This window comes from Sebastes umbrosus, chromosome 17 (genome assembly GCF_015220745.1).
Source record: "Sebastes umbrosus isolate fSebUmb1 chromosome 17, fSebUmb1.pri, whole genome shotgun sequence".
NCBI lineage: Eukaryota > Metazoa > Chordata > Actinopteri > Perciformes > Sebastidae > Sebastes > Sebastes umbrosus.
Genome location: NC_051285.1, coordinates 18,564,153 through 18,589,966, shown reverse-complemented (window position 1 = coordinate 18,589,966; position 25,814 = coordinate 18,564,153). Strand labels below are relative to the sequence as shown.

General features: G+C 38.9%; 2 protein-coding genes across 3 annotated transcripts; both read right to left on the bottom strand.

The window, feature by feature from the left end:
• Positions 1-1,274: 1,274 nt before the first annotated feature.
• On the bottom strand, positions 1,275-13,234 carry rskrb (ribosomal protein S6 kinase related b). The gene is made up of 13 exons (XM_037749629.1): positions 11,944-13,234; positions 9,501-9,791; positions 9,314-9,397; positions 8,054-8,122; positions 7,503-7,572; positions 5,555-5,662; positions 4,598-4,638; positions 4,332-4,359; positions 3,980-4,069; positions 3,715-3,803; positions 2,801-2,911; positions 2,546-2,659; positions 1,275-1,947 (listed from the first exon to the last, which is right to left on the bottom strand). The coding sequence occupies exons 1-13, from the start codon at positions 11,971-11,973 to the stop codon at positions 1,711-1,713; spliced, it is 1,362 nt and encodes a 453-aa protein (XP_037605557.1). The 5' UTR covers positions 11,974-13,234; the 3' UTR covers positions 1,275-1,710.
• Positions 13,235-13,618: 384 nt separating this feature from the next.
• Positions 13,619-24,485, bottom strand: cct8 (chaperonin containing TCP1, subunit 8 (theta)). 2 transcript variants are annotated; one of them, XM_037748691.1, is made up of 16 exons: positions 24,426-24,485; positions 23,794-23,884; positions 23,590-23,669; positions 23,347-23,496; positions 21,915-22,095; positions 21,734-21,795; positions 21,519-21,656; positions 19,901-20,079; positions 18,877-18,943; positions 18,690-18,777; positions 18,474-18,589; positions 17,734-17,805; positions 17,423-17,587; positions 16,328-16,447; positions 15,726-15,857; positions 13,619-13,910 (listed from the first exon to the last, which is right to left on the bottom strand). In XM_037748691.1, the coding sequence occupies exons 1-15, from the start codon at positions 24,483-24,485 to the stop codon at positions 15,750-15,752; spliced, it is 1,677 nt and encodes a 558-aa protein (XP_037604619.1). In that variant the 3' UTR covers positions 13,619-13,910; positions 15,726-15,749. The 2 variants fall into 2 exon arrangements, with proteins under 2 accessions (XP_037604619.1, XP_037604620.1); XM_037748692.1 differs by lacking the exon at positions 15,726-15,857.
• Positions 24,486-25,814: the final 1,329 nt, after the last annotated feature.

Genomic DNA, 25,814 nt, shown 5'->3' with positions numbered 1-25,814 from the left:
GCCAAATATAGGCTACTTTAATACTGAGTATGGAAGACAAAATGGCCACCATGAGTGTTAGATTCGTTATTATTTATTTTGGATTACTGATGCATTAACCTGAAACAGTATTTTAAAGCTGGTCAAGGTAAAGCTTATTTTAATTTGATGTACTGTTGGATGGTTTAATGTGCTTTAAAACAAGATATAATATTTTATATACTGATTCTAAAATATGAGACTGTCAAGTAATTAGTTACTAAAACTGTCAAATAAATATAGTGACGTAAAAAGTAAAATTCTTACCTCTGAAATGCAGTAAAGTAGAAGTATACATTATCAGTTGTACTTAAGTAAATGTCCACTGCTGGATCGCAAACTGTTATTTCCTAACCACACAATGTTCCTGCAGAAACAATGTGGCGTAACTGATAGGAAAAGTGAAGCAATGCCTCTTTCTTCAAGCCATCTCACACAAACAAGACATCCAAATCAGCAGGTCGCTGTATAGTAAGAGTTTAATAGTCCATCTGTGCTACATGGTTATTACAAAAATACATTGTTACATAACATATAACACCAAATGGCATCCAAAATAGTCATATAAACTTTATAAAGAGGAATTTATAAATAAGCATTTTTTGTGACAAAAACAAAAGCAAGCTCAGGGTCACATGTGAGGCATTCTGGGTACACGCCAGGGCATACTTTACAAAATCATAATATAATATGATGATCAGGTAAGTGCATGAAGGTGTGATTACTGGCTAGGGTTACGGCAGCCTTAGACAATAGAAAAAGCCCTGTATCTATCAAAATGTTAACAGGAGGTAAACAATACTGTTGTTAATTCAACCCGTACAGTCCCAGCTCAGATCTGCACAGCTGGGCGTCATCTTGGAGTCAAAATCAAGGCTGACTTGGGAAAACCAGCGAGTGCTCCCCTGAGTCGCAAGTTATATATGATTCAAACTAAAGCGGACATTGAAGGCGCAAACATCTTTATCTGATGTTGTGGTGCGACGTTACTACAGCTTAAGAATTTAAGCAAGTTAGGGAAAGGTTGTATCGCAGCATAAATAAAGGTACAGAATAGGTTTTATAGTAAAGATCACAGCATAATCACTCAGAAAATGAGGCTTCGTTCATCCGCTTCTGCCAATACGGTTTCATAATCATGCAACATGAAAATAAAGGCAGAAGTTCAGAAATACACTCATATTCTTGAGGGGGGTTGAATGGATTTCTACTTGACTACATAAAACTTGCTGTAAAAAAACAAACAAAAACGTTGCGTTGTCTTCAACCAACATGACTTTTCTATGTGGGGTGATAGCAATGTATTAACAGGGCATGACCAATTGAAAACTGAAAGTAGATGGACAACAATAGTGCCACCTTTCTTGCACAACTGTTGGGCAAACCCGGTTGGCTTGAAAAGGTGCTCATTGGAGAAAGGCAAACAAGTAAAAAAAGAAAGTGTTCAGTACATCTCAATAAAATCCAACATAAAACTTGCCAATACAAGTGGGGAAGTTTTGTTCTCAAATGGTAATCATTCATTTCTAAGGTCAAATTAAATCATGATCAGCTATTATGGCTTTTACTAAATAAGACATTTTACAAGGTGCACCATACCTGTGAGTGAGGGTGAATAAATGTGCAGAAATACATACACGTAGGCCTTTACTTTTAGTGTGTTAGTAACCATACTGTAAACTGTAAAGCACGTCACACAAACACTTCTCTGCGTGAGCCTTTTTCCTGAGCAGGCTTTAGTAGGAGTACTGGGCCGGGGAGCGGCACAGCTGTGTGGGTTTGTGTGTCGGCATCCCACTGTGTGTCCGGCGTGGCGGGAGGGCTGAGGAACGAGTCGTAGTCGAAGCCTTTAAGAGGCTGCAGAGACAAAGTGAGGCCTCGTCGAGCTTTGGCAGCTCGGTCTGGCCTCTCTCTCAGCTCCAGAATCACCTGTGACAGTGACGAGAAAAAAAAAACACTTTTCTTGCATTACTGAACATTTCCTCAACAATCTGACTTTTGAACATCCAGACTGTTGCAAGGTGAGGTGCAGGAGAGCAAGGTGAAAAGTCACGAAGAGAAATCATCACACTGGCAGGTAAGTATGCTTGAAAAATAAGGCAGACTTTTATTTTCAGTCTGTAAAAATTCCATCAAACAAAGGAAAAAACACATGGAGGGAAAATCATCCTCTGCATTCAGTTACACTGCTCACCAGGCATGTGCCTGGTGCTGCTCTTTTTACCACTCTCTTTTCCAAACTCTACTTTCACACATGGTCATATAACCTAACAGCCCGCCTTTCCAGTTCAAACTGGCTTATCAGGCGAGTGCTGCCATCAGCTCAGACTGGAGACACCTGCAGTGAGAACCTGGGAAATCAGAGCACACCTGATTACACTTGGAGCCACTCAGTCCCTGTCAGTCAATTAACCCCTTAACTACCCACATAAGGAAAAACAAAGATAACTGTGATCAACCCCACTTGGCTTTACCAAACAGTTACTGAGGGAGTTGTTGCTTCCTCACACAGACATTCATCAGTTACCTCCACAGGCTGGCGCTGCAGTAGGGCGAGGTCGAAAGTTGTTCCACGGAAGAAGGTTTGGCGTTTGAAACGATCGAGGGTCCTCAGGCGGCGGGAGGGAGTCTTGCACAAAAGCTGGAAAGAGAAATGTGTGTAGGTCATGATACGACATTAAACCATACTGAGCAGTTAGTAGATACTGGTGTATGTAGTCAAGCAGTCTGAAGTGTAGATTTTAATGTTTTGTAGCAATGTGATTAGACTTTGTGTAAATACCTCCGTTATCAGCAAGGCCAGTGGGGAGCTGAGGCAGAGGGGTATTTCATAGGGAAAACTCCTCACTTTCCACAGCATACTGCAGTGGTCTGGTTCTGGAGGCATGGGGAACTGAGGAGAGTTTGAGGTACATGAAGAGAAATAATTAGGGATGCACTGATCCAACTTTTTCAGTCCCGATACCGATAGCGATACCTGAGCTTTGGGTATCAGCCAATACCGAGTACCGATCAGATAACAGTGTTTAATTAATAAGCTGTATGCCTCACTGTGTGGAAGTAACTGACTGGGATCATTCTTTTATGTGTAAGGTAACATCAGGCTTGACTTAAATATTGTTTTCCTAACTTGGTAAAACAAAATATTAAAAATAAATACATAGATATAAATTTACTGAATTGTTATTAATTATTAAAATAATAAATCGTACAGCAGCAACTTGGTAAAAACTCTTCAAAATTAACAGGAATTACAATTCAAGTGTAAACCTTTTTAATTCAGCAATAAATTGGTCAAAACTTACACAGGAATTAAAATTTCAGTATATAATGCATAGAAATGGATTTGATAGATCGGCCCTATTGTCACAGATATCCGATCCAGCTATTTGAGTCAGTATTGGCCCGATATCTGATCCGGTATCATTATCGGTGCATCCCTAGAAATAATTCAGGCTGTTTCAATTTTCAGAAGGCCAGATTTTTGACTTTCACATGGCAAAAGATAAGGCTTCTAATGACTAGATTAAGAAAACAAATTGAGTCCTTTAAATTGTAAAATTACCTCAGGAAGAAAGCATCAAATATACTCTATACATTCTTCTTTTACAGCAAAATTCAATCTCAGCTACATCACTGAATGAATGATTGTGAGTAATGTCTGCAGTACTATTATGCAGGGCAGAAAGAGCTCACCTTCCCAGTAACCAATGAGAAAAGCAGAATTCCCAGCGACCACCAATCAGCTGCATGGTTGTAGGGTCCGCCGCTGAGCACCTCTGGGGCTGCAGAACAGACAGAGCATGCTCACAGAACTGGATGTACTACATCTTTGTACATTCATATATTCACTTCCCAGTATAATAGATTAAAATAAAGCACAAAATGTTGGTCTGTTAATATGTCCTCAGCATCTGCAGATCACTGCATCTGCAGATGTGAAATGTGGAATATTTCTCACCCATATATTGGATGGTTCCACAGATGGTAAAAGCCCTTCCTCCTCTCTCCAGGCGACGGGACAAACCAAAGTCAGCTAGGCGGAGGTGTCCTAGGACAGAACCATTTTCTCTGCATCATTATGCGCATGTGGCATGAGATTCTTTTTACTGATGCAGCTGGTGTAAAATATCTAAATATTCCCATCTAATCTGATCTCATTAATTGGATACAAAAGCTGTTCCCCCTCAGTGCTAACAGATATGCTGTTTGCATTAATGTTCATTGACTGACAAATGTGCACAGTCAGGATGTTCTCTGGAAGGTTCTCCTGCACACCAGAGCTATGCTGCTCTCTGCTGGTTTTTACTCACCATTGTCTGTAAGCAGGATATTCTCCATCTACAAAAACAGTACCAAAAAGACTGAATTAGATACCCATCCATATTAAAAAACATACTAAATTAATCATACTATGAAAAATAATCTTGTAGCAGATTTTCCTTAGCATTAGATTTCGACATTTGACGTTTGACACTTTACTACACTTTATTACTTGTTAAGTAAGGACTGATGTTATCCCACAATCTTTGTTAAAAAGAAATACATTTGTTTGCAATTGGTACCATCCCTGTCTTACCTTCACATCTCTGTGGATGATCCCAAAGTCGTGCAGAAAGCCTGCAAAAAAAACAGCAAAGAAGAATAAAAATATCAAACTCAACTAGAGAACTAAGATGTTTCAAATCCTACCGGCATATTTAAAACCCATTGCACTGCTTAGTCGCTGTGGGAAATCCTTTGAGAGCTCATCTCATTTTAGTCCTCTTTTTATAATTACTTACAATTAAATACTGTTAGCTATGGGAACTTTCCTGTAGTCACCCCTGATCTAATTAGGATATTAGAGGAGAAAAGTGAGGTGTTTAATATGTAAGTCTGTAATTCTCAAAGTTGGGTCCATGACACTCTGTCAGGGGGTCTGCAAAATAATTTGCTACAAATTTTAAAATTGTGTGGTATCATTGAAAATTGCATATCTACAGATGGGGACCATTTGCACTAATAAAACAAGTATGCTGTGTCCATTACTCTAACCCACATTAGCTTTGGGCCAGTAGAAACTCTGATATGATTGTGACACATTACATCAATCTGTCATGAATCAATCACTTCATTCACTCTAATGCAAATATTCCATTCAAACTTTTCTGAAGTAATATGCTTAAGCACTATGATGTGTTTTGCAACACTGTTATGATAACTTCTGTTATGATTTGTTCAGAGCTTTCCTCCAATGATTTGAATAAGGAGCGACACATTCATTGTTTTAAAGTTGAAGCATGAAAGTAAGCATGAAATTTGGAATTTAAAATGTCTGGATTGGCATTAACATGATTCAAATTGAAATGTGTTTCTGCTTATCACTATGAAACAAGTCTGAAATATTTATTTTAATACGTTTTACAATACAAATAGTACCAATATGGCTAGGAGTACAAATGGTATTTAGCATATGCTTAATTACGATTGTTGATTATGATTAATTGTTATGATTATAAGGGGTCTTCTGATGTAAGTATAGTAGCCTACTCACCGAGCGCACATCCCAACTCTGCTGCAAACACTCGCACTGTGTCCTCTGTGAACTGACCAATCATTTGCCAGTAGGTATACAGGTCTCCTGTACTGCAGTAGTCACACACTGTAGGAGGAGAGACATAATTAAAACATGCCTCTGTCATGTAATGTGAGGTGTGAGGGGTGGTGAAGGTCAGTGGGATGTGGAGCACACACTGGTGACAGAAATTAGGAAAGAGGAGTGTAATCTGGAGGTGAGGACAGTGTAAAACTAACTTCCTCTAAGAACCAAACATTTACTGTCGTCTGTTTTTAGCCAGTCTGCTGCCAAAGCACCTAGTTTTGGAAAATAAAGGTAAAAAGTGGATTGGGGTGAATAGTGAATAGGTGTGTGTCTGGAATAATGAACCATCCCTCTCTACTTGGACATAGTAATCTAGCCTCAGGCCTGTGTAATACAGGAGGATGACTTCATATAGTCTTGATTTGCTCCAAATAAGCCCAGTATCTACATTTATGGCTTAATGAATCAGTGATGATTCACTGTGTAAGCAAGCAGGGGCGTCCTCTCTTTTGAATGTGACGCATGTGTTGTTGTTGTTGAGCTGCAGCAGCGTTCAACATCTGGTCCCCGGGCTAACTTTGCTGTCTTTGCACAGGGGGTGGGGTAGCAAACAAACTGGGTCACACTTTCTGAGTCAGTGGCTGATTTAGAAAAAAAAAAGAGTAAATGCTCTGGAGGAGAGGAAAAAGGGGCAAAGCATATATAGGACTCACAGGCAGTGGTAGATTAAGATTGTAGGGGTTAAAGTCTCTGGCAAAACAACCAGTGGTGGAAGAAGTACTCAGATCATTTACTTAAGTAAAAGCAGAAATACCACAGTCTTAAAATACTCTTTTGTAAGTAAAAGTCTTACATTCACCACCCCTCATGGAATATCACACTGTCCATACTACAGCGCCGCTTTCGTTTCTGCTTCTGTCATAATTACTACAGTCGCTAGAGGTGGCTGTTGTCTTCTTTTATTCCTTCTTTTGGTGATCAACCATGTGAATAGATGATAAAACCTACTAGTGGGTATAGTAGGCCCCTACTGACCCACATCTATGGGGCATATAGGGACTGATAACACCTATTTAATAGCCTGAAAACAGTTTATAAATATCAAAATTAATATTATTCATTGTGCAGAATGGCTCCTTTATTATAGTATATGATATTATTCTGTTTTTATCACTAATGAATACATGTCAAAATGTATTTTAATGAGGTTCATCAATGTGGAGCTAATCTGAGATACTTTGTGTACTACTGGGTATATAAGTAGTAAAGTGCTTCATCATATTATACGTTTTTTTTAATGTAAAAATTAACTACTAACTTTAAGTGTCAAATAAATGTAGAGGAGCAAAAGTACTCATTATGCAGAATAATCTATAGTATATTATTGTATTATAATTATTGATGCATTAATGTGTTCATCACTTAAATGTTGCAGCTGGTGAAGGTGATGCTTGTTTTAATGACTTTATATACTGCTAGGTAGTTTAATCTACAATAATACATCATCATTTATTAGTTGATTATATTTTGATTTAATAATATGAATCTGTAAGGTAACTAAAGCTGTCAGATAAATGTAGTGGAGTAAAAAGTACAATATTTACCTCTGAGATGAATAGAAGTATAAAGTAGTGTAAAATGGAAATACTCAAGTAAAGTACCTCAAAAATTGTACTTAAGTACAGTACTTGAGTAAATGTACTTAGTTACATTCCACCACTGAAAACAACCAGAATAAAAAGACTTAATTGGAGCCTCTTTGTCTCTTGGTCATCATGTTCTGGGTGTTGGGAGTTGGGGAGATTTTGGACAAGACTACCAGTGCTGAGGTGAGAGAAGGTGGAGTGAGGGGTTGCTGGGTAGTAGATCTGGGTTGGTCACTGGTCCCTGGCTGACTCACTAATGTAGAGGTGGCGCTGGGTCTGCCAGCAGTCCTGGAGGTCATGGACAAATGGGTGGCGAACCTGACGCTGCGGGCAAAGGTCCAAGATCAACCTGAAAAATCTCAATTTTGGCCACCGATCAAAGAGAGGTCTACATTTTTCTCTCCAATGGCTCTAACTAGTTTTCCCAGATATGACTTCACTTACAACTTCAGTAACTTCAGGTCTTGTTGGTGAAATTCAAAGACTCAAAATTGGCATGTTTTGAATTAGACATGGTTCAAATTAGACATCACAGGTGCATCATTTTTGCGGAAGAGTGAATAAAAATATCTAAAAGGTTTATCACCTCTCAGAACAATCACAAAATGAGATTTTAATCCATTCGCATTATTATTGTATAAAAAGTGGCTCAGGTATACTGATGACTGATGATGTTGGTTGCTGTATTTACTGTATTTCCAACACCAAGAAATCCTTCAAAGGCATATATTGTCATATATGTCTAAAAATACATTATATTTTCTACAAACTCACAATGATATTAATGCCAGTTCTTAATACCTACCTGGACTATGACTTCTTCTTTTGACTGCTCCAACACCCCGAGTCTTAGAATCTCTGATTTAGGTATGACCTGTCAGACAGCAAAAATACTGAGATGAAACTAGACTACACAGGACTGAAAGGATTTTTTCTTACTATGCACAAAAATATTCATTTCACAATTATAATTATAGTTTACTATAATAATTGCATTGGTGTGTACGTTAAAAGCCTCAATGACTACAGTTAAAACGACATGTCCTGACTTGACGATTAAAAAGAACCTTTGAGTCAACTTCATGAACATCATGGTTTTTGAAAATGTTTTGCCTGCATAAAACATTCTGTATTTTTTTTTACTTTCAATTTTACAGGTCTATAAATAATCACTTCAAATACTAAGTAAAAAATAGTATCAAGTAAAGCATGTGTCAAAACCAACCATCTCATACTGTCTGTCTTTTAACTTTAGCCTATTTGTACATACTAGGGCTGTCAAAGTTAACGCGATAACGCATTAACGCAAATTCGTTTTAATGGCAGTAATTTATTTAACACATTAACGCAATCAATCTTTTGGAGGTTGTACCGGGTTCAGTTTTAAAGCTAGTTAAGATACTGGTATCATATGAAACTAAAAAACCGAAGGAATCCATTGGTGTGCGAAAGAGGAAAAACTGGCATGGCCATATTCAAAGGGGTCCCTTGACCTCTAACCTCAAGATATGTGGATGAAAATGGGTTCTATGGGTACCCACGAGTCTCCACTTTACAGACATGCCCACTTTATGATAATCACATGCAGTTTTGGGACAAGTCATAGTCATTCAGCACACTGACACACTGGCAGCTGTTGAGTTGAGTTGAGGTTGCCATGTTATGATTTGAGCATATTTTTTATGCTAGATGCAGTACCTGTGAGGGTTTCCGGACAATATTTACCATTGTTTTGTGTTGATAGTTGTTTTCCGATGATAAATATATACATACATTTGCATAAAGCAATCATATTTGCCCACTTCCATGTTGATAAGAGTATTAAATCCGTGATAAATATCGATTTAAGATACATTTTGAACAGATAAAAAAATGTATGATTAATTTGTGATTAATCGCGATTAATCATGGACAATCATGCGATTAATCGTGATTAAATATTTGAATCTATTGACAGCCCTAGTATGTACTACACTATTTTCATGAATGAATAAACTGTCTGTTCATACGTTGCTTTGTTCAATCAAATAAACATTTAAATGTGAGATTCAGACAGAAGACTGACTTTGACAGCATATGTTTTCTGTTTGGTCTTGTCCTTCACTTTCAGAATGGGTCCAAACGAACCTTTGGCGATGTAACTCAACACCTGGTGGAGTGAAAAACAGTGACAGAGGCAGAGAGGCAGAGACATTACCCAATAATATCAAGCCTGACACATTATTGGTGTCTATGTTGGAATTGAGGTCTACCTGAAAGTGTTCGTGCCCAGGCACAGTTCTGTGGGGGAATTCGGGCAGGAACATTGTGATGAACCCCGGCAAACTCCAGTCGGCTCTCAGCTTGCCTGGGCCGACTCCCGCCAACCTCAGGACGTGCTCTGGGATGTCAGGGGCCTTGCCTTGGAGCATTCGATGCTGGCCCAGACGCAGGGCAGGTGGGGCCAGGCGACAGAGGGATGCTGGGATAGACAGACCCATGCTGGAGAGGAAGCCACGCCATCCAGATGAGAAGTCCTCATCCTCCTGCCCTTCAGTGGGCCTCTGTAGGGGGAACAAGGGGACATGGATGCATCAAGAAGCTTTACGGTACAGGTTAGTAGATGGTGCTGCAGGTGCAACACAGTAATATCAGTTAACATGCTTTCTGGGAAGACATTTGCAAAAACCCTGTCATATGAATTTCCTACCAATATCTTAAAGGGCCTCGCTAGCGTTTCTGCATGTTTTAGACAACTCCAGGGACTGTTCACTGGACACAGTGTTGGGGCTGTTTAATGCAATCAACACTTATCAAGGCAGACGTGCACTGCTAAAAGCAACTTTCTTCTTTTACTTGACCTTTTAGGAGTTCGTAGCCCAGAAACTCATGAGCCAACAGTGCTGGCATAAGCTATGCAGGACAAAGAGAGATCTTTTAAAAATATATTTACATACAATATTTAACAAGAGAAAGTTGCCTAGGCATTGCTTCATATACACACACCGGGGAGCTGCTCAGTGCAAACACATCTCCTCGGCTGTTGGATTACAGTATGTTTCCAACTGTGTAGCTCCACTTGGACACACATGTATTCTGAATAGGGCTGTCAAAGTTAACGTGATAATAACACGTTAACGCAAATTCGTTATAATGCCACTAATTTATTTAACGCATTAACACAATTGATCGCAATCGATCAACGTCATACTAGATTTATTTTAATTTTATTTTCCTTTATTTAACCAGGTTAGTCCCATTGAGATCAAAGATCTCTTTTACAAGGGAGACCTGGCCAAGATAGCAGCAACACAGTTATAGTAAAAGTAAAAGACAACACATAAATTAACAACATTAAAACTTGCTCATATAAAACGCTTGCACACAGACAACCTGGACTGCAGCGATTTCACCAGAGCTTTAAACTCATTCAAGGTAACTAAGTTTTGAAGTTGAAGATCAGATTGTAAATTGAATTATACCCAGAATGCTTTTGTAGATAAACACATACCAATGACTGAGGCGATGAGCACATAAGGATGACCAATTCACAGATTGTCGGGTAGAAGGCTAAATAACGCTCCGAACTTGTACATTTTGGCAGGGAAAAACTGGCATGGCCATTTTCAAAGGGGTCCCTTGACCTCTGACCTCAACATATGTGAATGAAAATGGGTTCTATGGGTACCCACGAGTCTCACCTTTACAGACATGCCTACTTTATGATAATCACATGCAGTTTGGGGCAAGTCATAGTCAAGTCAGCACACTGACACACTGACAGCTGTTGTTGCCTGTTGGGCTGGAGTTTGCCATGTTATGATTTGAGCATATTTTTTATGCTAAATGCAGTACCTGTGAGGGTTTCTGGACAATATTTTTCATTGTTTTGTGTTGTTAATTGATTTCCAATAATAAATATATACATATATTTGCATAAAGCAAGCACATTTGTCCCCTCCCATGTTGATAAGAGTATTAAATATCTGACAAATCGCCCTTTAAGGTACATTTTGAACAAATAAAAAATATGCGATTAATTGTAATTAAATATTTTAATTGATTGACAGACCTAATTCTGAGTGTCCCCCGGGTTTGATTCATTTTTCGATTTTTTGATTCAGAAACCAAAAACGAAAAAACGTTTTTGAATTCCAAATGAATTCCGGATTATCGGATGATACCCAGACGGTCACACACAACCCCCTCTACCTCCCCCTGGGCTGCAAAGCAGATCTGATGCTCTGTGGTGCGAGATGTGTGCAATCAACCATGCAGGATGTTATCATCTTCTGATCCAAATGAAGGGACACACACATCTATAGTCACCCAGCAGAAATAACTGCCATCAATGAGCCTGACATCTGACAAGAGACTGGGCAATGTTACGAATTCATTTGGATATTGTGTTAGACGTCAATAGATTTCAGATACCAATACCGGAAGCGCCTTCAAAATAAAAGTGTAACGATTACAGGTACAAGACAACAGAAAATATTTTAAGGGTTAACATCAAGTATAATATAAATTACTAATGTATCATTACGCAATTTGAATACACTTTCTTCAATATACTGTAGTAGAAAACACGTTAAAAAACAGCCATCCAGGATTGGCATCGTCGTTGCTACCTGGTGATTTCGTGAAATCATCGCCATGGAAACAGGGAACCCCCACGCGTCACACCTTAGCAACCAGGAATTTCACTCAACTCACCTTCCTGTTTTTACTGCCGTCGGCTCCCATCAGTGTGACAGGACATCAGCACTATTAACTCATCCTGGCACCTCACATTGTGCTGCGCGCCTTTACGGTGGCCTATCAACAGCTTTACGCACAACACACCGACTAATTTAAGGTTTGAAGACGCTAACTTGAAACTCTTTATCAACAATCTGCAGTTGGGCAGGCTATCCGGTGCAAAATGTGATAGATATGGCGACATAAAAACAAGTTAATCCCGAGTATGGGCAACGTCAGCGCAAATCCGCCCACATCTTTGCTATCCAATGAGACAGCAACCTGGTGGAGTTCAGCTCCCCCTGCTGCTCTCTGGAATCACAGCCGCACACATCTATTCTACATACTAAGTGACAATTTATATTTGCATCAGTAGACCTCATAGCCTGGTTTTTAGTTTGCAGGGAAAAATCAAATGCGTGCATCAATAAAATTCAATTCAATTCAATTTATTTTTAATAGCGTCAAATCACAACAGAAGTTATCTCGAGACGCTTTATATATAGAGCAGGTCTTAGACCGTACACCATAGTTTAGAGACCCAACAAGATCCACCAAGCGCGCTGTGGCCAGGAAAATCTCCCCGTTTAGTGGGAAGAAACCAGGAGCAGAACCGGGCTCTGGGTGGGAAGCCATCTGCCGAGACCGAAAACTATGAATGCATCCTATAGTGATGGATCTTCAATCGACCTCTCCGTTCAACTCACTTGTTCTATAAATAAACCAGTGCATGCATAATTTCTGCTGCCTCAACATGATGTCAAGAGCAAATCCACGGGGCAACGTAAAAGGTATATTCATGCATGTTTGTAGCTCAAGCAGTGAGCCTATACAGTGCTGATTTATGAGCTCCAAGGGAAGGACAGGATGGAGTCAAGTGACATGGGAAATATACAGAACCGAGCCATAATGGCACCTACATCACCCTAACTTGACTTTCTTTCCCCCTGATTGGATGACAAGAAAACTCAAATCAAGACAAGATTCACACACTAAAGTAAAAACTGGGGCTGTCAAAGTTAACAATATTGCGATAATGCAAATTCGTCTTAACGGCACTAATTTTTGAACGCATTAATACAATCGATCTCTCGGAGGTTGTAGCGGGCTCAGCTTGTCGAAAAGGAGGTTAAAGAACACTCCAAATTTGTGCTAAATTTTGGTGAGGGAAAAACTGGCATGGCCATTTTCAAAGGGGTCCCTTGACTTCTGACCTCTAGATATGTGAACGAGAATGGGTTCTATGGGTACCTACGAGTCTCCCCTTTACAGACATGCCCACTTTATGATAATCACATGCAGTTTGTGGCAAGTCATAGTCAAGTCAGCACACTGACCGCTGTTTTTTTTGGGCTTGAGTTTGCCATGTTATGATTTGAGTGTATTTTTTATGCTAAATGCAGTACCTGTGAGGGTTTCTGGACAATATTTGCCATTGTTTTGTGTTAATCGAGTTCCAATAATAAATATATACATACATTTGCATAAAGCAAGCCTATTTGTCCACTAACATGTTGATAAGAGCATTAAATACTTGACAACTCTCCCTTTAAGGTACGTTTTGAACAGATTAAAAATGTGCGATTAATCATGCGATTAAATATTTTAATCCATTGACAGCCCTATTAAAAACACAATCCAAACCAAGACATGACAGCCCAAGTGCCTTTTATTTGGGACGAAGAACAAATAAAGCAAACAGTGCCATCCATACTTTTTACTTTCACATATTTTTTAACCAATGTGTGGTAATTTCTACAAAATAAACCAAACTGTTGAGCTTTAAATAAACAAGTAAAAAAGGTTTTGTCAATCCGTGTGGGAGCATTCAGGGTTGCAGGAGCGTCAGCTGGAGCTGAACGGCATCAGATTCAGTCGTCCTCATCGAAGTCCTTCCTGCCTTGGGGAGGTTTGGGTCCCCCTGCTGGTTTAGCCATGATGATCTGAAAGGACAAAAGTCAATCAGTCCTTTCTGGATGGAAAATCAAGAGCTCAAAACCGAGATCCACACAGCAGGCTGTAGGCTCTGAGGCAGGTTATTCAACCAAAACATACCTGTTAGACAGTAGTTAGCAGGGAAAAAAACTCAAATACATATTAAAATCCTTTGCTCATGTGCTCAAATAATGACTCTGGGCTATATTTTCAAAGTAAAAGAGCCAAATTAATTCCCTACTGATAGCACGGAGGGTCATGAAATGATGAAACATTTATGAGCTCATATGGGCATACGTTTGCTGAAAGAGAAAATGTGCTACAATAGAAAAATGCAACTGATGCTTTTCAGACAAAAGAAAGTAATAAAAAAAAGATTAAATCTGCATCCTGCTAGTTTCAGTCATAGATATAAAATAGTAGATGTGACATGTTCTAATGACTTCCAGTATGGAACCATATGGCGGCCATCTTACCTGGGTCCAGTAATTTGAACCTAAGAGGCTTATGTTGTCCTTATAATCCTTGTATTTTTCTACCAATACTGTTTTTTTATTCTAAGTGTAAGACAACTGTGTCTGTCTAGAATGAACCAAAAACACAGATTTTGGTTGAATTTTGATTATCATAACTCAGCAGAGAACAAATCATGCTTTCCATCATGAAGATAATCTCATAATTATGCATTTATATTGCAGACAATGATTTAATTTAAAAAATGTTGTCTAAACTTAATATTATCTTCTTGTTTTTAACATGTTGTTTACTTTATGTTTATGTTATGGTAATATTAATTAATTTCTTATAACATTAACATTATTAAACATTACCTGTGAGCAAAGTAAGGGATAATGTACAACGAGCCGGTCATTGTTGTGACATAAACCCTGACGGGGCGATGCTGCACGCGAAGCGGAGGAGTCTTGCAGCGCCCTGAAGGGGTTTATTTCACAAAAATGACCGTCTATCCCGCTTATTACACGGCTACTTGCATAAGAAAATCAATAATTTGACACAAAAACGGTCTGCTGGAGTCCGCCTTCAGAACTGCACCCATAGCAACGGTCTGTTATACATAGCAACGGTCTGCTATAAAGAAATATCAGACCGTTGAACGCCGTGATTGTCCAATCAGAATCAAGTATTCAACAAAGCCGTGAAATAAGTTAATCTATTCTATACTGACGTGTGGAAAGTGATGCATGCCTCCCTGGTCTCTTTGGTTCTTTTGGTGAACAGCTGATAACCAGTTGCTGTACAATTTTAAACAATACCCAAGGGTAAGATGGCAGATGATTATCCCATTAGTTATGACGTAATGTCACATCTACTGTTTTATATCTATTGTTTCATCGCTGGGACTTATCACAGCACTTCAGGAATCATCATCAACTGAAGTTGGCATAAATAATCTCTGCTGGTAACAGAGGAAGTGGCTGACATCTAGAGACTCCAGGTTCATTTTCTGATGAAGTAGAATGGCTTCACAGTGATTGGAGGAAAATGCCCCACATCTCATTTACAACATTTTAAAATTCTGCACTTGCCTGAGGACGTCCACTGCAATGAAAAGAGTTCATGAATGCATGCAGCATGCTATCAAACCATCCGTTTTGTGCAGACTCAAAGTGATTTAGTTTAAAACACACATGAGAAGTGGCTGAATGCTGCAGCTACGCAACAATCCTTTGCATTGTGTGCATCACACCCGGTGTTAGTAGTGACAGGCAAAAGAACAAACATTTCACAAATTCAGTGTCCTGTGAGCGAGTGAGTACATCTGTTTGAGTCAAAAACACACGCACACACATTCCAAGACCTACTGAGGAAAGGCGTGTGTACGCCCTCTAATGGTGAGTTTCAAAATTATCAGGCGCTTCGTCCCAATCGTCCTTGTCCCAGTGGCCTCTCTGCTTGGGAGACCTGGGTCCCCCTGCAGCCTTAGCCATGATGATCTGCATCGCACATATATACACACACACTGATGTCAACTACCTGGAGACTATTAATTCACGTAGGCCTTCCCAGTAACACTTCACCTACTGAATTTAAGAACATCCTTAGCTTTCACAATTCACTTTGGTCTGTTGCGTGTTTGCTAAAAACTACAGTGTCCAGCTGTTGTAGTAAATTATTTAGCCTTTTTACAAAGTGAAAGTTAAATATGACTCGTAATTCAAAAGACTTGGGTCGTCGTGAGGAATGAATGGGCTTTGGGCTGAGTTCCACAGTAGTGAAGTCAGAAAGACACTTTGTTGTTTTTCATACAATTTGTTGACAATAAGAAAAAATAAAATAATGCTTGCCTGGTCGTTAAGGAACATTGGATGTGAATGATTTGGAACTTGAACATAAAACATTTCCTTCTTTGCGGCTGCTAATGATCATGTGTGTGTTGCAAGTATTTGTGAGTTTCTGTACGCACCTGGTCAACTCTCAGCACTGTGATGGCAGCGTTGGTAGCCAGTTTGACGCCCCAGTATTTGACCAGGTACGGCTCCAGAATGCCGGCTTCAAGCATGTCCTTCACAGCGGGGCCTTCTCCCTAAAGACAACATCATATCCACACTATCAATCATCAGAACCAAACAGATACATGTAGCTCTACACATCCAACAATAAATTGCTCTGCATTCAGGAAAACTGAGAGGTAGTATGATTTTTTTTTTGTATTTGCACGCATTTTTTAACTCAAGTAGCCACAAGCTAAATGTGCATGATCGAGCATAACAGGCTACATGGAAAGTTAAATGACATTATGGACTCTTAACTTTATTTTAAATGCCTCCGTAACAGCATTTAAAAAACATTATCTGAAGGATATTCTGTGCAATATGGCAACATGTGAAATTATGATTTTCATTTTAAATTTTTCAATATTTTTTCCAGTGTTAACGACATTTTTTCCAGGACTAAGACGAGGCGATGACGAGACGGCACCAACGTCATTAAACACTAATGGCGACGATATCAAAGATGCAATATCGTTGACATAAAAAGACTAGACTAAAATGTAGTTTAAAAACTTTACCACAATCTCTCTTTATTTTGTCACTTCCACCATCTCTTCCGCTCTCTCTCTCTGTCTCAAACACATACACACACAATGCACTGCGGTGGCGCTCAGTCCGTCTCTGTCCTTCTTGTGTCACACCTCAGTCCTGACAATTGTGCCACTATGATGCATAAAGTTGGCGGTTTGAGGGTCGGGTCAGGTTCGGGTAGTTGACGCATATTTTTACATGCTGGGTGGGCGGATTGGCTCTCATAACGTACCGGTGGGGGCGACTGAACCGTGCATCATTAATGAGCGCAGTCAGGTAAAACATTTTGACTAAAATCGATGGTGACTAAAACTGGACATAAACATTTTGAGTTGTCGTCGACTAAAACTATGAAGGATAAAAATGACTAAAATGTGACTAACACTAATCAGCATTTTCATCTTAACACTAAATCTAAAATAGCTGCCAAAATTAATACTGATTTGTTCTGAACCTTCTCATGTACACATACACACCTCAATGTCGAAGCCCATGTTTTTGTTTCCCTCGTGATGTGCAGAGTACAGTTTAGAGATGAGCTCACTGCCCTTCACACCAGAGTTCTCAGCCAGCGCTCGTGGAAAAGCCTCGAAGGCTTCACCGAACTTCTTAATGGCATACTGCTCCAGACCCGGGCAGGACTACAGAGAGGGGGAATAAAAGGTCAAGTTTCTGCAAATCATCGGCCAGTGATGCAGTAAAGACAAAAAGGGACAAACCAAGAGGAGAGGCATTACTCTGAAGTTTAACCTGGTGCACATCTGTTTATTTGCTCAAATCTGCATACCTCTCCATATGAGGTGATCTGTTTAGCCAGCTCAATCTCAGTTGCTCCTGCTCCAGGTACCAGTCGCTTGTCCTAGAGATGGTGAAGGACACAGAAAACTGTAGCTGTTGTGCAGGTCAAGCCGTTAATGAAAAAAACATTTAAGGGTTCAGCTTAAACTCTAAGGCATAAAATACAACAAATACATATATAGAAATCAGATTAATTCAATTATATTCACCAGAAATATAAAACATTACATATATATATAAATTATAAATAATGCTTGACAATGACTGATATATTTGACTTCAGGACATCTCTGACTACATACATGTTGAAAATCTAATTTTGACTGTATTAATTTAGATATTTTCCCAAGTAAAGTCCTTAGATGTGTAAGATTCAACTTTTTCCCATGGTCTAGTGTTAAAAAAGTTAACAAAGATCGCAATAAATCGTAAGTAAAGGGATAGTATCAAATATGGAGATAGATGTATCATCCCCACCCTATAAAATAAGTTAATAAATATTCACTTTGACTGTTGAGATTTGTTGATACTTATTGAAAATCAATTTGTGTGATGAAATGGCCAACAACTTTAAATAATTACTCCTTGAGAGAAATACGAGGAGATACTCTTCAATGTGGCATATTTATCTTTTCTGTGAACATTTTTTTTCTTGGCAGATTCTTTAATTTATATTTCTTAATACTTAAGCTAGAAAAAATCCTACAGCGGTTTATTGTGTTGACTTACCCTGACCAGAACCTTGAAGGTGTTGACTCCATCATCTACAGCCCTCTCAATGTCATCCATCAGGTTGTCAGTGGAGCCTCTGATCACCACCGTTGAGATGATACCGTCCTCTTTCTCTGTTTAAAACAATCGAGACCAAACAATAATGTGAGCCTAAAACTCACATGGAGCAAAGATACGGTTTAAAATGTGAGGCTGGAGCAAAGAAAGATTTACCGTGTTTGAAGACCACCACCTGAGTGTCCCCCACCTCTGTCAGGTACACGTTGTCACAGTGACCCATCTCCTCTGGAGTTGGAGCAGTCTAAGAAAGCAGAAACACATCATTATACATGATATACAGTAATGGTGCATTTTATTATGGTTCATACACCTGATCTGAACAAAACTTCATGGCACTCACCATCCTGGGCAGTGCTACAGCTCCCACAGTCTTGCATAACCTCCTGAGGTCCCACTTGGAGTTAAGTCTGATGGGGAAAGGAGGAGGATTTAAGACTGTGATAAGGGGTATAATACCATAAAGGCTTTGCAATACCCCTACATTAATACAGGCATCTCTCATCTGCCCCAATGTGCTTTTGGTTGAAGTAAGGCTGTAAATCAATTAAAATACTTAATCATGATTAATCACAAATTTATTATCCGTTCAAAATGTACCTTAAAAGGGAGATTTGTCATGTATTTAATGCTCTTATCAACATGGGAGTGGGCAAATATGCTTGGTTATGCAAATGTATGTATATATTTATTACTGGAAATCAATTAACAACACAAAACAATGACAAATATTGTCCAGAAACCCTCACAGGTACTGTATTTAGCATAAAAAAATATGCTCAAATCATAACATGGGAAACTCAAGCCCAACAGGAAACAACAGCTGTCAGTTTTTCAGTGTGCTGACTTGACTATGACTTGCCCCAAACTGCATGTGATTATCATAAAGTGGGCATGTCTGTAAAGAGGAGACTCGAGGGTACCCATAGAACCCATTTTCATTCACATATCTAGAGGTCAGAGGTCAAGGGACCCCTTTGAAAATGGCCATGCCAGTTTTCCTCACCAGAATTTAGCTTTGGAGTGTTATTTAACCTCCTTCGCAACAAGCTAGTATGGTTGGTACCAATTGATTCCTTCGGTTTTCTAGTTTCATATGATGCCAGTATCTTCTCTCTAGCTTTAAAACTGACCCCACTGCAACCTAAAAATCGCAAGTTGCCTTAATGCGTTAAAGTAATTAGTGAAAACAAATTTGCGTTAACTCGTTATTATCACGTTAACTTCGACAGCCCTAGTTTGAAGACATTTTCATGAAAGGTTTCATTTTGAAGGAGAAAACTCTGATGTCGTACTAGCTCCCATCACTATCAAGTGTTAATCATCAGATTAACACTTTGGATTGTCAGATATCATCTGGGTCTTACCTGACCACCATGAGCTTGTACTTGTTGGCGTAGTGCAGCGCTATGTCAGCCACTTTCCCCCCAGTTACCACCAAGTTGGCACCAGCCTCCTTGATGGCTTTCACCTGAGCCTCCATCATATCCTCCTCTCCCTTACTGAAGTCCATCAGCTCCTTTGCATTATTTATCAGCACTGTGCCCTGTGAGACAAATGAGACTATTGTTAGCACCCAAGAACATTCATAGGGCCAGCGGGACTTTATAAACCCCTGACAACAACCATTTTTCACAGCAGACATTTGAACTCATCATAGCCGGAAAAGCACAGGTGTTACTTCTAACATTCATGATGGCTTTGTTCTACTCAAGTGTCCCAGTAAGTCATGATGGTGTGACAGTGAGCCAGCATGAACAGTACAAGGACCCTGAAACTGAAGCTGCTAAATTATTATACATCATTATATTATTATGTAATGTGACATGCCAAAATATCTTCTACGAAAAGAATTCCAGATCATATAGCCAATGCCTAGATGACTTTATCTTGAGTATTGGGTATAATGGAGCAGCTGTATAGCCTGGCACTTATCAATCCAAACTCCATTCAGAAAACAAGCAATTTAAAAGTTGTTTGCTTGTCATCTTGCGGACAGACTTGACAAAGCATGAATTCAGATTTTTTTTACAAATCAGCATTATTATGTAGTTATTTCGGCATATTTTTGTTCTGTTTATTGCAATCACAGCACAATCTGTTTATTTGAGGTTCATACCACAGTAGCTTCGTGTGGCTTGCTAGATACAGTCAGTGCAATGGCGCTGTATATGATTACAGCTCGTCGCCGGGTGATGTTATGAACCCAGTCATGACGGCATTTGGTTTTCCAACATATCTGGGACTTCCAAAACATGTACAAAGCAGCAACCGTGGTTATTTCTTCCATGGTTGATGGTGGAAAGAAAAGTTGTTGTGATCTATGGAGACAAGCTCCTTCTCTCTGGCGCGTCTAGTGTGAATGACCAAAAATGATAATGGCGGTCCAACTTGTGCAAGTAAAGCGGGATGAAAATTTGCTTCGCTCTTGGTCTGAACACAGCTTTAGAGCAGTGTCTCCCAAACTTAACGCATAACGCAATTCACAAATGGGCCTTAGAAATCTAGAAATCGTGAGAAGAGCAAATTTGAACGTAAGTGAACATTCTTGACCATTTTTACTGCCATTTCCTCATCGTCTATTATTTTGAATAGGTAAACCAGCCATCTTGAAGAGATATACATTTGATAAATCACAACTTTGTTTTATGAGTTAACACTCATTTTTTTTTTACTCTCATCAGTAAAACAAGTGCACTAGCCTTTCATATTAGATTCAATGTTATAAGGACATTCATTCATTCATTCATTTAGGCTCCCTCATGTGACACAAAGGTGTACTGCAGATATAAATGTTGAAAGACGTTGAAAGAAATTCTGCAAATTTATTTGGCAACCCTAATAAAATCTCCTGTGACCGACCTGTGGGTCCTGACCCAGTCTTTGGGAATGACTGTTAGAGCATAAAATTTAAGCTCAATTATTTTTTGTTCTTGTGGGTCAGATTTTTCTAAAGCATCAAAGAGAGACAGAAGTATTCATTACCTTGGTCTCTGTCACCATGCAGTCAAATGGGCAGGAGAAGACGGCGATCTTGGCATCTTTTACTGATGTCACATCTCCCTCTGCTTCCTTTTTAAAAACCATGCCATGTAGCACGGAGGACGCGGTCACTCCACAACCCTGAAAACACCAGACATGAACTCAGAGGCAAACAACACACACACAAACAGACAAAATATATGGACAACACTGCTTACCAAAATCTTGCATACTCTGACGTTATCAACATTGAAATTGCCGGACTCTGGGAAGATGGACACTGTAGCAAAACCAGTAAAGAAAAGAAAGTCAGAGAAACACAATACTACCATACAGTTAATTATCTTTGACAGCTGACAGCCCTAGTTTGGTTTATCCAAGTCTGGATTGCAGACTCACCACAGGCCTCTGCAATGAGGTTGGCAAGGAAGTCTTCGTTGCCGTACTGTTTACTCATGACTGCTGTGCGGATAAGAGATGTCGCCTCTTTAACATCATGGAGGTTCTTGGCTGAGGAACATACGCAGTCTGACATGATCTCCAGAGTCTTTTTACACGCTTTGTCATAGCCTTCAATCACCTATGTCAAAGAGGAAAGAAGACACTGAACAAATGTAGCAATTCATTTCTTTGAGGTGCAAAAAAATTATGTTTTGCAGACTATTATATCGATATCTCTGAACAAACAATAAATCTGTGCAATATTAATACACTGAATGTGAAATACATTTGACTGTGCAATATAGCCTTTGATGCAATATATACCTCAAGTGCAACTACCTTTGTTTACATTTTATTTATTACATATACCCTACCTATTTTACAAGTGCAATTACCTCTGTTTACATTACATACATTTACCTATTTTATTCCTCTAGTGTAATACCTCTGTTTATATTTATTTATTACATCTATTTTACCTGCTTTATAACTGTGTGTGTGTTTTACCTGTTATATGTTTTACCTGCCTCGTTTAGTCTTGTCAAGTATTTGTTTTAAAGCACTGACCAGAAGTGGCAACTGTGAATCTCATATTTAATAGGATGAAAATAAAGCTTTCTATTCCATCAGCTCTAAAAAGTGTTTTTCTTTGATGTTACTCAACACACCAACAAAAACATGAACAGGGTTCTCCAGGAAAACAGAAACAAAAACATCTTTCCTCAGATGACAAACGTGTCTGCCCACATTATATCCCTTACCAATATGTTTTTGTAACTGCAAAGAAGAAAGTCAATACTAGTGATTCTATCTAGGGATGCACCGATCCAACTTTTTTAGTGACGATACTGATAGCGGTACCTGGGCTTTGGGTATTGGCCGATACCGAGTACTGATTCGATACCAGTGTTTCATTAATAAGCTGTATGCCTCACTGTGTGGAAGTGATTTAGATCATTCTTTTATGTGTAAGCCAACATCAGATTTGACTTAAATATTGCTTTCCTTACAAATAAATACATATATAACATAAATTTAGGGAAGTGTTATCTATTATCAAAATAATACATCGTACACCAGCAACTTGGTAAAAAATCTTCAAAATTAACAGGAATTACAATTCAAGTGTAAACATTTTTATTGCAGCCAAAAAAATGTCAAAACTTAAAACAGGAATTAAAATAAACATTGAATTGAATTAAATAGATCGGTCACATTGTCACCGATACCCGATCCAGCTATTTGAGTCAATATCGGCCCGATATCCTGTCCCGCATTGGTGCATCCCTACTTCTATCACAAGACCCTGCCGTTATATCATCACATAATCTACACAGGACAACATGTATGATGATGATGATGATCCGTGACTACATTTTTTTTTTTTTACCTCTGACACTGACAGGCCCATCCTGAGCAGCTCTTCAGCCAGCTCCAGCAGAGCTCCAGCAAACACCAGGACAAAGTTTGTACCGTCTCCAACCTCCTGCTCTTGCATGTGGGATGCCATTACAATCATTTTGGCAGCTGGATGCTGCACCTATAAAAACAAAATGACATTCTTGGATTGAGCTAAATTCCCTGATTTATAAATCATCTCTTTATACAGTATGTTGGACACGAATTTCCTCACCTCAAGCTCTCTGAGAATCGTTGCGGCATCATTGGTGACAAACAGCTTCTCCAAGTGGTTGATGACCATTTTGTTCATACCTGAAAAGGCAACAACGTCATAGTTTAGCCATCACTGATTTTTGTTGTCTTACCAAACCAATATACGGTTGAATATGTCAAAACATAATACAAATATATCTTAGTGTTGGAGTAGAGAGTTTACCGTTTGGCCCATAGGCGGTGCGTGTGGTCTGAGAAAGCTCCTTACATGCTCTGATGTTACGAAAGACTGCCTCCTCAAGCCCTGAATAGTGCTACATCACAGAACAACAGAAGGTGAATTACATGGCATTAGTGTGCATGTAAGACAAACAGTTACTGGCATATTGAGAAGATTTTAATGGATCTATCAACATTATCCTGGGAATGTGAGCTGTAATCAATATGTGTGGACAATAAGCAACTCGTACAACCCCACCAACAGATGTAAGATGAGTTCAAGCTAACCCAAAAGAGGAAGCACCAGCATCTCTGAGCAGCCGAGGTGACAAAGTCTGAGAGTTAACGTTAGCTAAACGCTTACTGGGTGTGACTGCTGCCTGACAGACGGTTATCACTACAGCTCCATATACAGCATGTTATAGTGCTAGAGAGGACGGGTGAAAAGAAACAGCCCTTTGTCCATCACAGCAGCTCCGGGTTCAGCAGCTCCGGGCGGCCTGGCTTCCTTCTAGAACTCTCCCACATGACGCAGAATGAGCATGCTAACTCAGCGGCTAACGCTAGCTAGCATGCTAGCTCACAACCATACACTCAAAGCTACCAAACTACTCGAACATACGGATTTAACCTCACCTTGGCGCCATCCTTCAACATTTGGGCAAAGCCCGGAGCTTTGGGAACGTGAAGAGCCATTTAGTGATGTTTAGCAGCCCCGGTATCTTGGAGCAGGTAGCCGCAGCGTGGATTCAGCTCTGGGTACAAAGCCGGAGAGACAGAGGAGGAGCAACTTCAGCGAGGCGTGGGACTGAAGACGAGAGACAACGAGGGACAAACTGAGCGATTCTCGTTTCACCTGCTGTGACTACAACACGCATCTGGGGGGAACCTGTTGTCTTTATAGTTTAATGGCTACATAGAAAAACACGTCAGACATGTTAGATTTACCTTATATATTACCTTTAAAGGAACTAAAAGATACTATGTTAAAATACTTAGAAATTCACTAAAAGACAAAGTACATAGGAATTATCTTCAAAATACAGAAAGAAACATTTACATTTTTGTGGGGTTTTTTCACTTTGAAGCTATTTTTCACACTGTTGGGTGGTTTAATCTAAAACAATGCATCATGTTTTATAAACTGTTCCTGTGTTTCTTTAAAAAGAGTATTATAGAAGAGTAGGTATATGTCTACAGTATCATATAAATCTGAAATGTAGCTGTCTAGTAAATGCAATAGAATAAAGCATAGGAAATACCCAAGTAAAGTACAGGTACCTCAAAATTGTTATACAGTGTTTGGTAAATATAATAATATATATATATATATATATATATATATATATATATATATATATATAATTGGGATTATCGTGCGATTAATCATCATTTCATTTATTTTATTAATAATTGATTTATAAATACAGTATGTCAATCGTTTAAAATATTTAATCGAGATTAATTTCATGATTGTCCATAGTTAATAGTGATTAATCACACATTTTTTATCTGTTCAAAATGTACCTTAAAGGGAAATTTGTCAAATATTTAATACTTTATTTACTTTAATACTTATCAACATGGGAGTGGGCAAATCTGCTGCTTTATGCAAATGTATGTATATATTTATTATTGGAAATCAATTTCCAACACAAAACAATGACAAATATTGTCCAGAAACCCTCACAGGTACTGTATTTATCATAAAATGAATGTATGGGATTACCATAAAGTGAGCATTTCTGTAAAGGGGAGACTCATGGGTACCCATAGAACCCATTTTCAAGGGACCCCTTTGAAAATGGCCATGGCAGTTTTTCCTCGCCAAAATGTAGCATAAGTTTGGAGCGTTATTTAACCTCCTTCGTGACAAGATAGTTTTATATACCAGTATTTTCACTCTAGCTTCACCTCTGAAAGATCGATTGCATCAATGCGTTAAAGAAAATCAGTATACATATTTTTTTTCTAAATATACTTTATTGATCAGCTTACTCTACATATGAATAACATTTTTTTCAG